This window comes from Lotus japonicus, chromosome 4, assembly GCF_012489685.1.
Source record: "Lotus japonicus ecotype B-129 chromosome 4, LjGifu_v1.2".
In the NCBI taxonomy this organism is placed as follows: Eukaryota; Viridiplantae; Streptophyta; class Magnoliopsida; order Fabales; family Fabaceae; genus Lotus; species Lotus japonicus.
Genome location: NC_080044.1, coordinates 81,632,693 through 81,646,108, shown reverse-complemented (window position 1 = coordinate 81,646,108; position 13,416 = coordinate 81,632,693). Strand labels below are relative to the sequence as shown.

Genomic DNA, 13,416 nt, shown 5'->3' with positions numbered 1-13,416 from the left:
ACCAATTATATGTTGCATTCTCTAGAATCACGCACTATAAAGGACCAAAAATCCTCATTTGCGATAGCGATGACAACAATTCTCACAGTACTTCAAATATAGTTTATAAAGAAGTCTTTCACAATGTCATATGAAGATATTTTCACAAGAAATGTGCAACCATACACTCACAATTTTATTCTCAATGTAATTATTTCAATTGTAAGAAAAACATTTCGTGGCTATTTTTAGTACATACATGTTACTTCAACCCCTTAAACTAAACTATTCAATAAATATAAAAAACTATCAATCATGCATTTAGGAAAACAAGTACAAAAGATAAAAATAAAATAATAACTAAAAAAATAAAAGGAAACATTAAGTAAAAAAAACATACAAATTTATGATTTCGTATATCTAAAATAAATTTAGTTCTCTTAATCCATGAAATATATTTACACGAGCATACAAAAAATCAAAATGAATAAGTCAAAGTACTAGTACTATATATAAAAGCAAAGTTTTGGCAGCCTAGAGGGTAAGTTTGTAATTCAATATCCCATTGCACTACAATTTAATTTCCAGTATGGGTATTTTGGTAAGGTTAAATATTATCTTCCAAAGATGCAATCTCAACCGTTTATTCATCCGCAATCACATTCGACAACCTTTCGTATTTTCAATCGCTCCGTTACTTTACTGGAAACTGAAAGGGAAAAGAGAGAGGCACTTGGAGGAGAAATTAAATGTGGAGCCTTGCCCTCCTTAGAAATAATCGTTAAAAATCAGAATCTGAGTCAATTGTTAAGGGTTTTGGCTGTTGTCGATCCCCTGTGCGCCGTTCTCCATTTTGCAGTAAGATCGACAACACTCTCGACGTCAATTTCGCAAATGTTTCTTTCATCTTCATCTCCATAACTCGATGATTTCTTTAACTATCTCTTACAGAGAAGCTGCTTTGAGAAGGAAGAACAACATACCCCCTATTAAGGTCCTTCTTCCTCTCATATATGCCCCTGTTCTCCCTCTAAGTCAATCACTTCTCTCATTTTCCCCCTCTTTCAATTTGTTTATTTTTGTTTGGGTGTTTCCCTTTTTCTTTTATTTTTATTTTTTCAGTTGGTATAGCGCTGCAGCTGAATGTTTCCTTTGACGTTTTTCAAGTGAGGGGATGTGTTCCAAAATTCTGATTGATGTTTTTTTTTTGTACTCATAAATATTTTTATTAGAAGAAGTGAAAGGAAGGCATAAAGTCCTCTCGACCATTTCTTCTTCTCTGCAACGTTACACTAAACTTTCACCTTTCATCGGGTAAGAACTTTCTTTTTCTGCATTCTTCCTTCTATTTTCAGTTATTCTAATTTCATGGTTATTCTGAACTTGACATTTCTTTCTCAGGCTATGTTCTTCTCAGATGTCATCTTCTACTCCGGTAAGAACCATTCATTTTGCACCTTTTTTCTGCATTTTGACTTTGGCACACTGATTTCTCCTTTTTTATTTTTGTTATCAGACGACGTGTTCCTCATTGTCCTCTTCCGCTCCGGTAAGAGTCCTCATTTATTTTCCTTCTTTGATCTTTTTCAGTTCCACCTACTGATTTGTCAAACGTTTGATAATAGTTCTTTTGCTATTGAAGTTTTTTTATTAAATGGGTGCTGATGTCTCCTGAATATAGGCCTTTTATGTGGAGAGGTTAATTTTCTTTGAACAAAAAAAGATACCAGCTCAAACATCTTTGTTCATCTCTTACAAGTTGGTGAGTTCAATGCCTATTCAAATAAAAGGCCTATATTCAATGCCTATTCAAGAATTGCCATATATTTACAAGTTTCAATGCAGAGCTCTCTTATAAGGTCAAAGGTAAAATCTTCTTTTTAATTTACATGTGCTTATTGTGTTTATTGAAAAATTTAGTGGTTAGTGGTTACAGACTTACAGTACATATTAGTAATTAAAATTGGTTAAGGAAATCCATAGGACTGGATTAATTAGTTAGGATTTATACAATACTCCTAAAAAATAAAAGTTGACAGTTTAAACATTAAATTTGATATCAATTCCAATAAAACCTTCCCACTACAACAATTACACGTAACTCTCTAATCTAACTTTTTTTCTTCTCTATTTGTGGCCATTTAATACACAAGCTGATTTGTTGTTGAATGTAACAAGAGTGGGAAAGGGAAAGACCTAAGCCAGGTGGTACAACTCCTATTGAAGAGGATGAAGAGGAAGAAGAGAAGGAAGAGGAAAAAGAAAAAGGACGATTCTAAGAAGTAGGATAACAATAGTGTCGTAAATGACTTTTTTTTCCCTTAAACTATCTTGATATGTTACCAAGAGTTACTTGCTATTTTTTTAAAATTAAGGGTATGCTATGAACATCATGTTATTGCATCATAAAGTTTGAGCTTTCTTAGTTTGTCTAGCCACCATTGCAATGCATACCCTTATATTCAAATATTTATTAGGTTATTCATAGTGAATTGACAAAGATACAACTTTATCATTGAAAGGTAGATTTTAACATACCCTAAGAGGTTAACGGTAAACTATATCATTTTTTGTAAGTGGCTAATTAGTGTTTTTTGGTTAAATGGTAAAGTTAGTTTGTGGTTAATTATAAGGATAGTGGTTAACTCAATTTGATGTTTGAAGAAAAAAATATACTCTCTTTTTTTCTTCATTGGAAAACAAGAAAAAATATAACCTAATACAATTTTAGTATTTTTTTTATTGGAAAAATACAAAGTTTCAGGATTCTTAAATTTTTCCAAATAGTTTCAAAATAATTATTTCTGAATCAATACAATTAATAGTCTAGAATTCCTAATATTTTTACTCTTATTTTTAGTTAGTTAAATAATTTTATGAGTAAAATATATCTTACTATATATTTAATGATTAAATATATGTGAATATATATGAAGGGCGAAGGTCTGCCTCAAGCGTGTGGCTCTTAACGTTCGCACTCTTCCACTAACCATTTTTCCTACAATTATTTTCCTTTCATTTTTGTAATAAAATACTTATCAGAAATGATCAACTTTTTTGGGTACATGAGAAAAACATAAGAGATGATCAATTAGTTTAAATTTATAGAATATAACAATTAATTTTTTTTAAATAAAGGTGGATGTTTTAACATTAAATTTTATAAAAAAGTTAAAATTAATCATCAAAGTAAATGGTAAATATAAGTTATGATATTGCATAGGATATTATAAATTTTTGAAGTTCTTTAGAATATATCAGTTAATATTAATATTAAAAAATTGAATATGACAAAATTCATTAAACATGATAAAATATTCTGTATTTCTAAAATTTTGGGATTTTTACATTAAATATGACATGAATGCAATAATAAATTTTATATTTTTTTATTTAGTTAATAGTATTTACACATCAAATAAAAATAAAAATATCAGTTACGAAGTCCATAGGACATGATAAATATTTTGAGAGTTATAGACTTATAGTAATATCAGTTACAAAATTTCATAAGACATGGAAACTATTATCAAATTTATAAAATATATAAATAATTATTATTATCATTTTTTATCAATTAAAGTTTGTGAATTTTAACATTAAATTTAATATGAATGCCGCAATAAATTTTCTACTAACCCTTTCACTTACACATTAATAATTTTTTTGCTGTTTAGTTAATATTATTTAACACTAATTAAAAAATTTAATATTAGTTATGCAAATACACATGATATGCTTGATAATTTTATTATGATTATAGAATATAATAAGTAATATTAATATTAATCTTAATATCATTTCCAAAATTCCATAGGACATATTAAATTATTTTAGATGTATTGGGATTATGATTTAATTAAACCATTGAAATAAATTATACTAATTATAATTTTATCATGATTTTCTTGGCATTAAATTTGTTACAACAAAAGTAGTTGTAACTTTCTTACTCCATGTAGTTATTGTATGAAAAAAATCAAATTAATTTATCAAATTATACTAATTATTGTCTCTATTTTTTTCTCATATCTTAGAAATCCAGCGTGTAGATAATAATTTTCAAGGCCCATTCTCAATGTAATCATTCTATTTGTAAAAAATATTAACATAAAAATTATTAATATAGTATTTTTAAATAAAAAATATTAATATAATCATTACTTACTCAAATTTTATTAGTTCATATATAATATTTCATATCAGTTCGAGAGTCTCAAGCTTTTTGCTATATATAATTTATCTTTCAAAAATAAGTTCATCTGTCTAAAATAAACATTTCATTTTTATATAAATACCAAATTAAATAGTTCAACATTGAAATAAACGTTAAAAAAAACACAAATTAGTATAATTATTTCACTTCTACAAAGGAAATTCATACACAATCAAAAATATAAAAACACTTCAAAATTTACTTTTTCTTATTTCTAAAATCAATTTTAGCATTTAATTCATAAAATTTGTTTTAATAAACCTAAAAAAAAACATTATTTTATTAAATTTTAACACTATAAGCAAAAAATGAATATTCCCCGTGCAACACACATGTAATAAAATAGTCATGCGGTAGACTATGACTCCTAACTAAATATTTTACCATGAGTTTTTATGTAATTTCGTACAATATTTTTTAGGAAATCAATCATGACTGCTGATTAGTTTTGATCTTAATGCTACTCACAAATTATTGAAATGTACTTATTATTATTTAGATCTTATTATTCATGGAATCCCATAGGACAAATATATTTATTTTTCATTAATTAAAATATTAATTAATATTAATAATCCTTTAGAAGGGAAGTTGGTGGATCAAATATTAATATAATTCCACTCAAAATATAAAAAATCATATCTAACATTTTTTCCTCTCATCAATTTCATGCTATATCCTTTAACTCTTAACCTAAAATTATTTTTAATGGATTTTATATTAGAGAAAAGGAAAAATACACTGTCTGTGTAAAATTTTTTTACACAGACGTTCAATTGATTTCCACCACATCAGAAACTATAATTGTAATTTAATTAAAATAAATGAAGAATATAAGTATTTATCCCACGTGGAATACAATAATTGGATGACGGTGTAAAACTTTTTTACACCGACAGTGCACATCCATTAAACTCTTTATATTATCTACATCTTATTAATTAGGGAATTTCATAGGGAAAACATAATTAACTTTAACTTATTTAATAAATTAAATATGATTTCACTAAAAAAAACCACTAACATTTTCCCCAAAATGACACACAAAAATTCATGCTACGCTTTAAGGAGAGGAGATGTATTTTCTATTTTGATTTAATGAAGTTACAAAAATTCATGATGCAGTTTCCAAAAAAAACACACAAAAACTTACAAAAATTATGAATGCTTAAGAAAAAATATTTAAACAAAAGTAAGTATCCACGTGCATCGCACGGGTCAATAATACAAACACATATCAAATGTAGTTTACAAAAAAGTATTTCGCAATGTCATATGAAGGAGATATTTTTACAAAAAAAAATGTGAAATATTATCCTCTCAGCTTTATTCATAATGGAATAATGTCAAATTGCAAAAAAAAAATATTCTTAGTACATACATGTTACTTCAACTCCCTATTATACACTATCCAATTGATATAAAAATAATACTAATCTAGCATTTAAAACAACAAGGTACAAAAGATAAAAAAAACAAAAACAAACATTTGGTAAAAATAAAAAACATAATTAAATAATTCATAGTCTAAAATAAATTTATATATTTTAATCAATAAAATATATTTAAAAATATACAGATTTAACAAAAAAAAACACACACACACACATAAAAGATAAAAATGAACATCCCCGTGCATCGCACGGGTAAAAAGTACTAGTATTTAATATTATGAATCATTTCTAATTATATGAACATAACCGGTGATATATGACTAAAAGTCAAAAACAAGAATATAAAACATTGTTAAATTAGGAATAATTGTTACGAATTCAGTGTTTTGTTTTTGAAATCTTAATCTTAATAATATATAAAGCTCATCCACCAAAGTGGGTCATATAGCAACATTAATGCCACATTTTTTTTATTGGTTGTTACAATGATTTTTCAAATGTCTTTTTTTTTGAACGTTACTTGCTCATTCTTACATTACATGATTCATTGTTACACTTTTATGGTTTCATTTAAGTTTTTTTTTATATTTCTGAATCTTGATGGTAGACTAAATTATCGTTTGAGTTCTAGGTTATTCACACATGTTCTGCATGTGCTTCAGTTTCCTCTTTGCAAGAAAAGCTCCAGGGACAAAGATAGTGCACTGGCGGAAAATATTGTGACTATTGTTCATGATGGAATAGAAAGGAGGAACACAAATTTTCTAGAATTACGAAAATTAGAAACAACATACAAAATTTAGTGTATTCTAATAAGTGAAAATAAGGCTCTTATGCCACTACTACATGCTTCTGCCCTTATGTTTAGAAATTTCCCTCGAAGAATCACACCATTATGCCTTGGTTGAGACAAATGGACACCTAGACAGTGGAAATATAATCAGTGTTGGTTTTTTTTATTGAAATATATTATTGTTCTTTTCATTATTTGTCACTCTTCTAAATCATGTAATGAAACCAATGGACATCTAAACGGTAGAAATATAATAAGTGTTGGTTTTTTTTACTGAATATATATTATTGTTCTTTCATTATTCTTCACGGGGAATGAAGTTGAACACACTTAATTATTTAGTATAACTAATTTTTTAGCAAGTCAATCTTTTGAAAACAAAATGGGATTAAAAGTTGTACAAAACTCGGTGCTATGTTAATGGTAAAGGTTGTTATCATTAACAATTATTTTGATTTGTTTTAAAAAAATTTGTTTGATTTTTTTTTTGTAAATTTAAGGGCAAGACCCAAAGGGTGAGCGGGTACCGAATGTTTATACAAAAAAAATGTGGGCAAGATCCTTTGTAATTGCAAATTTTTTGAACGTAGAATTGAGACTTATATCATCATTTTAAACTCTGGAATAAACAAAAAAAAAATTAAATGTCAACTCATTGAATATAGTCAACTACTCTCACTTATCTCAGGGAATTTATTAACTACTACCTAATATAACATATGATCAATTTTGAGAGCATTTTAATATAGATTTATATTTTTTTTTCATAAGTTTAAAAGTAAATATGTATATAAAAATACAAAATTTTGATACTAAGAATTTATGATATGCAGATTAGAATAAATTAACATATATCGTCAATATTTTTTATGTTTAAGTTACATTGTAAAAAATTCTTATGGGGAGGAACATTTTGAATGAAAATAATTTCAAGTTGAAACTAATAGAAAATGTTTTAGTATAATTTTATTACTTTTATAGAACTACTTTAATTTAATTGTCAAAATAGAGACTTAACAGGGAAGAACATTTATATCAAAATATTTCCAAGTTGAAAATAACAAACAATAAATTTTGTTAGAATTTTAGAATTTTTTAATAAATTTAAAGGTAAATATATATAAAAATATGAAATTTTGTCAAGAATTGGAATAAATGAACATATATAGCTTATATTTTTTTTTTAAGTTGCATATTAAAAAATTGATACGGGGAGGAACATTTTGAATTAAAATTATTTTAAGTTGAAACTAATAGAAAATGTTTTGTTTTAATTTTAGTACTTTTCTCATAGTTTTTAAATTATTTAAGAGTAGATATACAGAAGCATTTTAATTTTATTGTGAATATAGAGCTTTCACGGGAATTAAATTGTGCCAGCTAATAATACAAGCGTTTCAATTGGAAAATAATAACAACTACCTTTTCCATACTTTTGAAATAATCTTAAGAGTAGATTTATTAATGCATTGAAAATAGGGATTCCACGGGAAAGAACGTTTACATTAAAATATTTTCAAGTAAAAAAAAAAATTAATGTAATTTTTTTTTATAAGTTTAGAAATAAATATGAGAGAGAGAGAGCAATTTGTCACACGGGGATGTAAAATATATAGTCTATATTTGTTGATATTTAGGTTATATATCAAAAAGCTCATATAATGAGAAACATTTAGCATAAAAATACCTTCAAGATGAAACTAATAGAAAATGTTTTAATATAATTTTTAAACTTTTTCTATACTTCTTAAATATTTTTAGGAGTAGAGATACAAAAACATTGCAATTTGATTGTGAATATAAAATCCGATGGAACGTTTACATTAAAATATTTTCAATTAAAAATAAGAAATGAGCAAATTTAATTATAATTTTATGGGTTGAGTGGGAGAGGTCGAAAGATCAATTACTGGATGGTGGAATTTATCAGTTTGATGTACCAAAAAATATCACATCTTTTATATGTTATAAATTGTGTAGAATTATTTAGATATGGGAAAAACGAAATAAAAAAAAATCATGCAATTAATTATATATTCAATTTTTATATCATAATCATATTAATTAAACATAGAATTATATTTGTGTTTATTTATCATCTGTATAAAAAAAATCAGAATTATACTTCGTGCATTGCACGAGTTCCTGACCTTACGAACAAAATGAAAGACCCGCAATTCTTTCAAGATAGAGCAAAATTGACTCCTACACTAGAGGCTGTTGAAATGATAAACACTTACATGCTTGGCATGATAGCTGCACCAGAACATGAATATCTAAGCTTCGACTCTACCTTGCGATCTGATGAGAATTCTGAAATCCGAGATGATGGGTTAACACAGAATTTTTGAACGACACTAAAAGTTCAGGAATTTCAAACCACAAATTATTATTGAAAGTTGGTACTTAAATCATGCTTTTGAGAAATATAGACAAAGCAGTAGGTTTATGCAATGAAACCAGGTTAATTGTGGATGAACTTGGTGAACGTGTTATTGGTGCAACTGTTATCACAGGAACAAATGCTAATGAAAAAATGCACATTTTAATAATGGACTTGGTTCCTTCTGATTCCAAATTTGCAATTAAATTCAGAAAAAGACAGTTTCAAATTGCAGTATGCTTGGCGATGACCATAAACAAAGGTCAAGGACAAACATTATCTCAGGTTAGGCTCTTCCTTTCGAGTTTTGTCTTCACTCATGGTCAGTTATATGTAGCTCTCTCAAGAGTACGCTCAAGAAATAGTCTTAAACTTTGTATACTCGATGAGTCGAGCAAACAACAGACCACCACTTTAAATATAGTGTTTAAGGGAGTTTTTGGAAATGTTTGACGTATACAACACAATTTCATTTATTTATTCTGCTTTTTCTTCATATATTATTAAACGGTTGACTTATACACAATTGACCTATTTATAATTTAAAAATTACATATATAAAAAACTAATTTATTTATTAAAAAATTTCAACATAAAATTTCGTGCAACGCACGGGTTATCGCACTAGTTGCAATATATTGCATAAGTACATCACATAATATTGAATTGCAATTTGAAAGCTCCCAAAAAAACGAATGATTAAATCTATATAATTCAGTGGATTGCTTGCCCAAATACTCAAAGATCAATCTCCTTCGTACCCTTGACCAGTTGACCCCAATTCTTAGTCTTTTTCTATCCTCAAGGCTCACCATCTAAGTTTTGCTGGGAAATACTGCAAAACATGACCGAAAAGAATATAAGAATCACACATATAAAAACAACAAGAAGGAAATGAAATTAATTGATAAAACAATCAATATAATTAGAATTTGACCTCACCTTTTCAATGAGTGATAGATAGTATGGCTTAACCTTTTCAACATCAATTAAAACTTTGCTCTTGCTGTATAGATCATATTTACTGTGAAAAATATATATTTTATAGGTCAGTTATGTGTGAAGCAACAAAAGACGTGTACAAATTAACAAATCAAAACACAATCATACTTAAATATGTGGAGCCATTTCAAATTATCCTTATCTTCTTCATTCATCAAGTGAGTATATGCACCTTCCCTGTGTAAAGCTGCATATATGGTTATAAGTTGTGGTCATTAATTTGTCGGACCAAAAATGCCTAATTATATCACAAGTTTACCCAAAAGGATATAATAGATGATGAGAATGCTTACGATAAAAGGAGTGATATCTTATAATGAACAATCCTGGTGATGGCAAAGTGGTACCATTTTCCTTAGCAACCTTCAAATTGGAGTAGACCATGTATTAGATATTAATTAAATAAAATGTAAAAGCATGTTTATAATATATAAGTTTTAAACTACCCCTGTGATTTCTTAATACAAATTTAGACTCACCAAATACATATAATCATCATGTCCCCATGACATCATCACGTTGTCTAGTCCACATTTTTCAGTGTAGATCCCATTTTTTGTGCTAAAAGCAGGGCATTTGGCATCAGGGTTGTCCTTGAAATACTAAAGCAGGAATGAAGTGTAAGCCCTTTGATAAATTAAGATAAAAATTAGTGCCATTATCATGATTTTGGAATAAATTAATTACCTTGTGGTGAATATTTGATTCATCAAAGGCACAACCTAGTGGAAACGTATCTCCTGCCAAATATGTCATTGACCTTTCAGTTAAAATGTTGAATTGAAGTTATGTTACTAATTGGACATGAGGGAAATCTTATACATGAAAGGTATAGTGAACACAGTTCTTACCAACAACAGCCCATTGTGGAAGCTCACCAAATTTAGGAAGGAGAAGAATCTTTCCAAGATCTGAAAGCAAACCAATAATCTTTTGTTGATCATCATTGGTTAAAAAATTATTGTCTGTCTTTCTCCAAATATATATACAAGTGTGGTACATTTTCAAATAGAATGAGGCCCAAACTTTTTAAGAAAATATAAGTACCTTTAGGGAATACAATTATGTTTGAACCGAAAATATTCATATCACAGTGGGATTAGTTCTTCTCGTACAAGTTTTTATTTTTCATCTACAAAACTCGAACTCAAAATATTTTTTAAGGAAAATTGAGCATTTAACATGTGAACCAACCATCCATGGTGGACTAAATTACATATTCATTTAGGAAAAGTGACCATACTTTATATATTAATGAATTTTTTATCCTGGCTTATAAAGAAGGAAAATAGGAAGAAAAAAAGACATTTCAAGCTCATGTACCATGGATGAGAGCAGTCAAATGCAACCAATCTTCATCAGGGTAGTCTTTTCTGATAGCCTCAGCTGACTGTAACAAATGTTGAATTTGAGGTTCATCCAAATCTGGATCACTTTCATCCACCACTTCATTAAGCAATTCACAACATTCCCATATGCTCATTTCTGCTTTGTCCAGTTTCTTATATTCCTCCCTCGTTCTCTTAACCTGATTTAGCATTTAGCAAATTCAAATTTTGTCACATTGCATTTCCTTTTTGTGAGTAGACATGAATGCTTTTGAATTTTTTATGGAAACAAACTTTGCTTACAAAGTCATATGTCTGGTTGATGTGTTGCAACCTATAAAATTCCTCCACCCCTTTCTTTCTTTCACTTTCTGCATCATAATTTCTGCAAAATGTTTCATTTCAATTGGATCATGTCAGTTCGTTTCCACTTTTTAACTTGAGAAAAAAATTATAGCTATAAAGTGTCATGTTATGAAAAAATTAAAAGTTTAACACAAATGAAGAACATAGAGAATCTGAAATGGAATAGCAACCTAAATGAATGGCCAAATGAATTGATTTCTGGGACAGTAAATCCATCATTTGACACTTGCTTTAATGAGGGGAATCCACCATCCAGCACAAGCTCATTGGTTTCTTCAGAATGCACATTTTTCTCTTCAAATTGTAGCCCTGAAAGCATCAGCATGTGATGGGACTAATTAATGTGCTACTATGAGCCAAAAATACAAATAATAAAGTGAAATCAATCATACCAAAATCATGTTGCTCAAGAAGGATGACCATTTTCTCCAACAAAGAAGACTAGAACAGTAAATTAAAGGGTTGGTGGAGAGTGGAGAAACAAGAAAAAGCAAGAAATATCATTATGAAGCTTTGATAAGCAGGTACATTTATAGTTCAATGAGTAGTCCTTGCCAAGAAAATTGGAAGACAAAATAAAAATAAAAAATCAGTACGGTCCCATAGAGAAATTGTGATCTCCTACATTAATTCAAGGAAAACGCAGTCAAATGTCAGTTACAACAAGTAAATAAGGGAAGATAAACCCTACAAAGAGTACACAAGTGGAATAAACAGTACTTCAAAATAAAATAAAATAATACAACACATTACATATTTGTTTTCAAAATTTGAATAAAAAAAATGTTTTCAAAATTAAAAATTGACGTAGTAGAAACAAACAAAGAAATAAAAAAACAAATCCTAAAACAGATTTGACAGGAAAATCAGGCCAAGAAGGAGCTTCCAAACATAGTACTGTTGTTTCAACTTGGACATATTATCTTGGCTAATGGCTGGCACCGGCCAATTTGTAGTTTCGTTATCTGGTGAATTTTTTGCTTTCAGTTCAGATAAAAATGGAGTAGCAGCTGAGAAATTTTAGACTAATAGGTAAATTTTACATGGTAAATAGTTATAAGTATTTGAAAGTATTTTGATTAAATATGCAAAATAAAAAAAAATTATTGAAAAAATTGTTAGAAAAAGAACAGGCTTGATCGTGATGGAAATCACTTTCTTTAAAGTATTTCAAGCACTCTTTGAATTTGTCTTAGAGTTTGGATGCAAGAATACCCAGGATAATCAGCCTTTAGATTCGAGTTTGCACAAGACTAATGAAAACTCGAAATGAGGCGAAGTGGTTTTCTGGAAAATCAGAGGATATGATTGTATTTTGAATTCTGAACATGCACTATATTTATAAGCAAAACAGAACAATATATAAGGTTGCGACCCTTCATAAATTGTGTCTGTTACCAACAGTCGCAAAATTCAAATTCAAAATCGAGCAAAACAAACGGACGTTACGGCAACGGTTCGTGCTCAAGTGCCGCCTACAAGCCGCCACTAGCGCCTTTACGCCTGCGACGGGTGGTGTGAGTGGAACATGTGACATAAAAGTTTGGGACCACCAAACCATGCACATGTGGCACTATATCCTCTCTTTGTCTCTTTGTTGAATGGTTGACATTTAATGATATATAAATGCTTAGAAAAGTTTCTCCCCTTTCTATGTGGGACTTGTTTCAAATTCATTCAATGCAAAATCAACACACTTATCATTTTGGAACACTATATAATTATTACTACTTGAGTAATTATTACAACAAAAATATCTATTCATGCACTTGTCCTTATATGTCTTTTTTTAAGGACTTATATAGCTTTTTAATCATTCTATGAACAAAGAGGGATAATAATTATAATTTCGAATTTTGAAGATGAAAGTGTGTCCTTATATAACTCAGTTGGCAATGCATGTTAAGTGTGTGAGAAGTGCTTTCGGGTTCGATCCTCACACAATACACTCTGAG

General features: G+C 28.4%; 1 protein-coding gene and 1 long non-coding RNA gene across 3 annotated transcripts; one reads left to right on the top strand and one right to left on the bottom strand.

The window, feature by feature from the left end:
• Window positions 1-518: 518 nt before the first annotated feature.
• Window positions 519-1,751, top strand: LOC130713900 (uncharacterized). The gene is made up of 6 exons (XR_009011063.1): window positions 519-837; window positions 931-973; window positions 1,212-1,293; window positions 1,381-1,414; window positions 1,496-1,528; window positions 1,661-1,751. It is a non-coding gene; the product is annotated as an uncharacterized LOC130713900 (long non-coding RNA).
• A 7,570-nt stretch (window positions 1,752-9,321) lies between these two features.
• LOC130712825 (inositol oxygenase 2-like) lies at window positions 9,322-12,033 on the bottom strand. Of its 2 annotated transcripts, XM_057562642.1 has the most exons (11): window positions 11,854-12,030; window positions 11,632-11,770; window positions 11,399-11,480; window positions 11,091-11,295; window positions 10,619-10,678; window positions 10,455-10,507; window positions 10,247-10,369; window positions 10,061-10,130; window positions 9,876-9,954; window positions 9,708-9,789; window positions 9,322-9,600 (listed from the first exon to the last, which is right to left on the bottom strand). In XM_057562642.1, exons 1-11 carry the CDS (start codon window positions 11,882-11,884, stop codon window positions 9,574-9,576), a joined length of 951 nt encoding a protein of 316 aa, XP_057418625.1. In that variant the 5' UTR covers window positions 11,885-12,030; the 3' UTR covers window positions 9,322-9,573. The 2 variants fall into 2 exon arrangements, with proteins under 2 accessions (XP_057418625.1, XP_057418626.1); XM_057562643.1 differs by lacking the exon at window positions 9,876-9,954 and having other exon boundaries at window positions 11,854-12,033.
• Window positions 12,034-13,416: the final 1,383 nt, after the last annotated feature.

Excerpts from the sequence above, each read along its gene's own strand:
- LOC130712825 (XM_057562642.1), bottom strand. The coding sequence starts at position 11,884 with ATGGTCATCCTTCTTGAGCAACATGATTTTG. Across the intron at positions 10,370-10,454 it reads AATCAAATATTCACCACAAG|TATTTCAAGGACAACCCTGA; the intron begins GTAATTAATTTA and ends TTCCTGCTTTAG. Across the intron at positions 10,131-10,246 it reads ATGATGATTATATGTATTTG|GTTGCTAAGGAAAATGGTAC; the intron begins GTGAGTCTAAAT and ends TCCAATTTGAAG.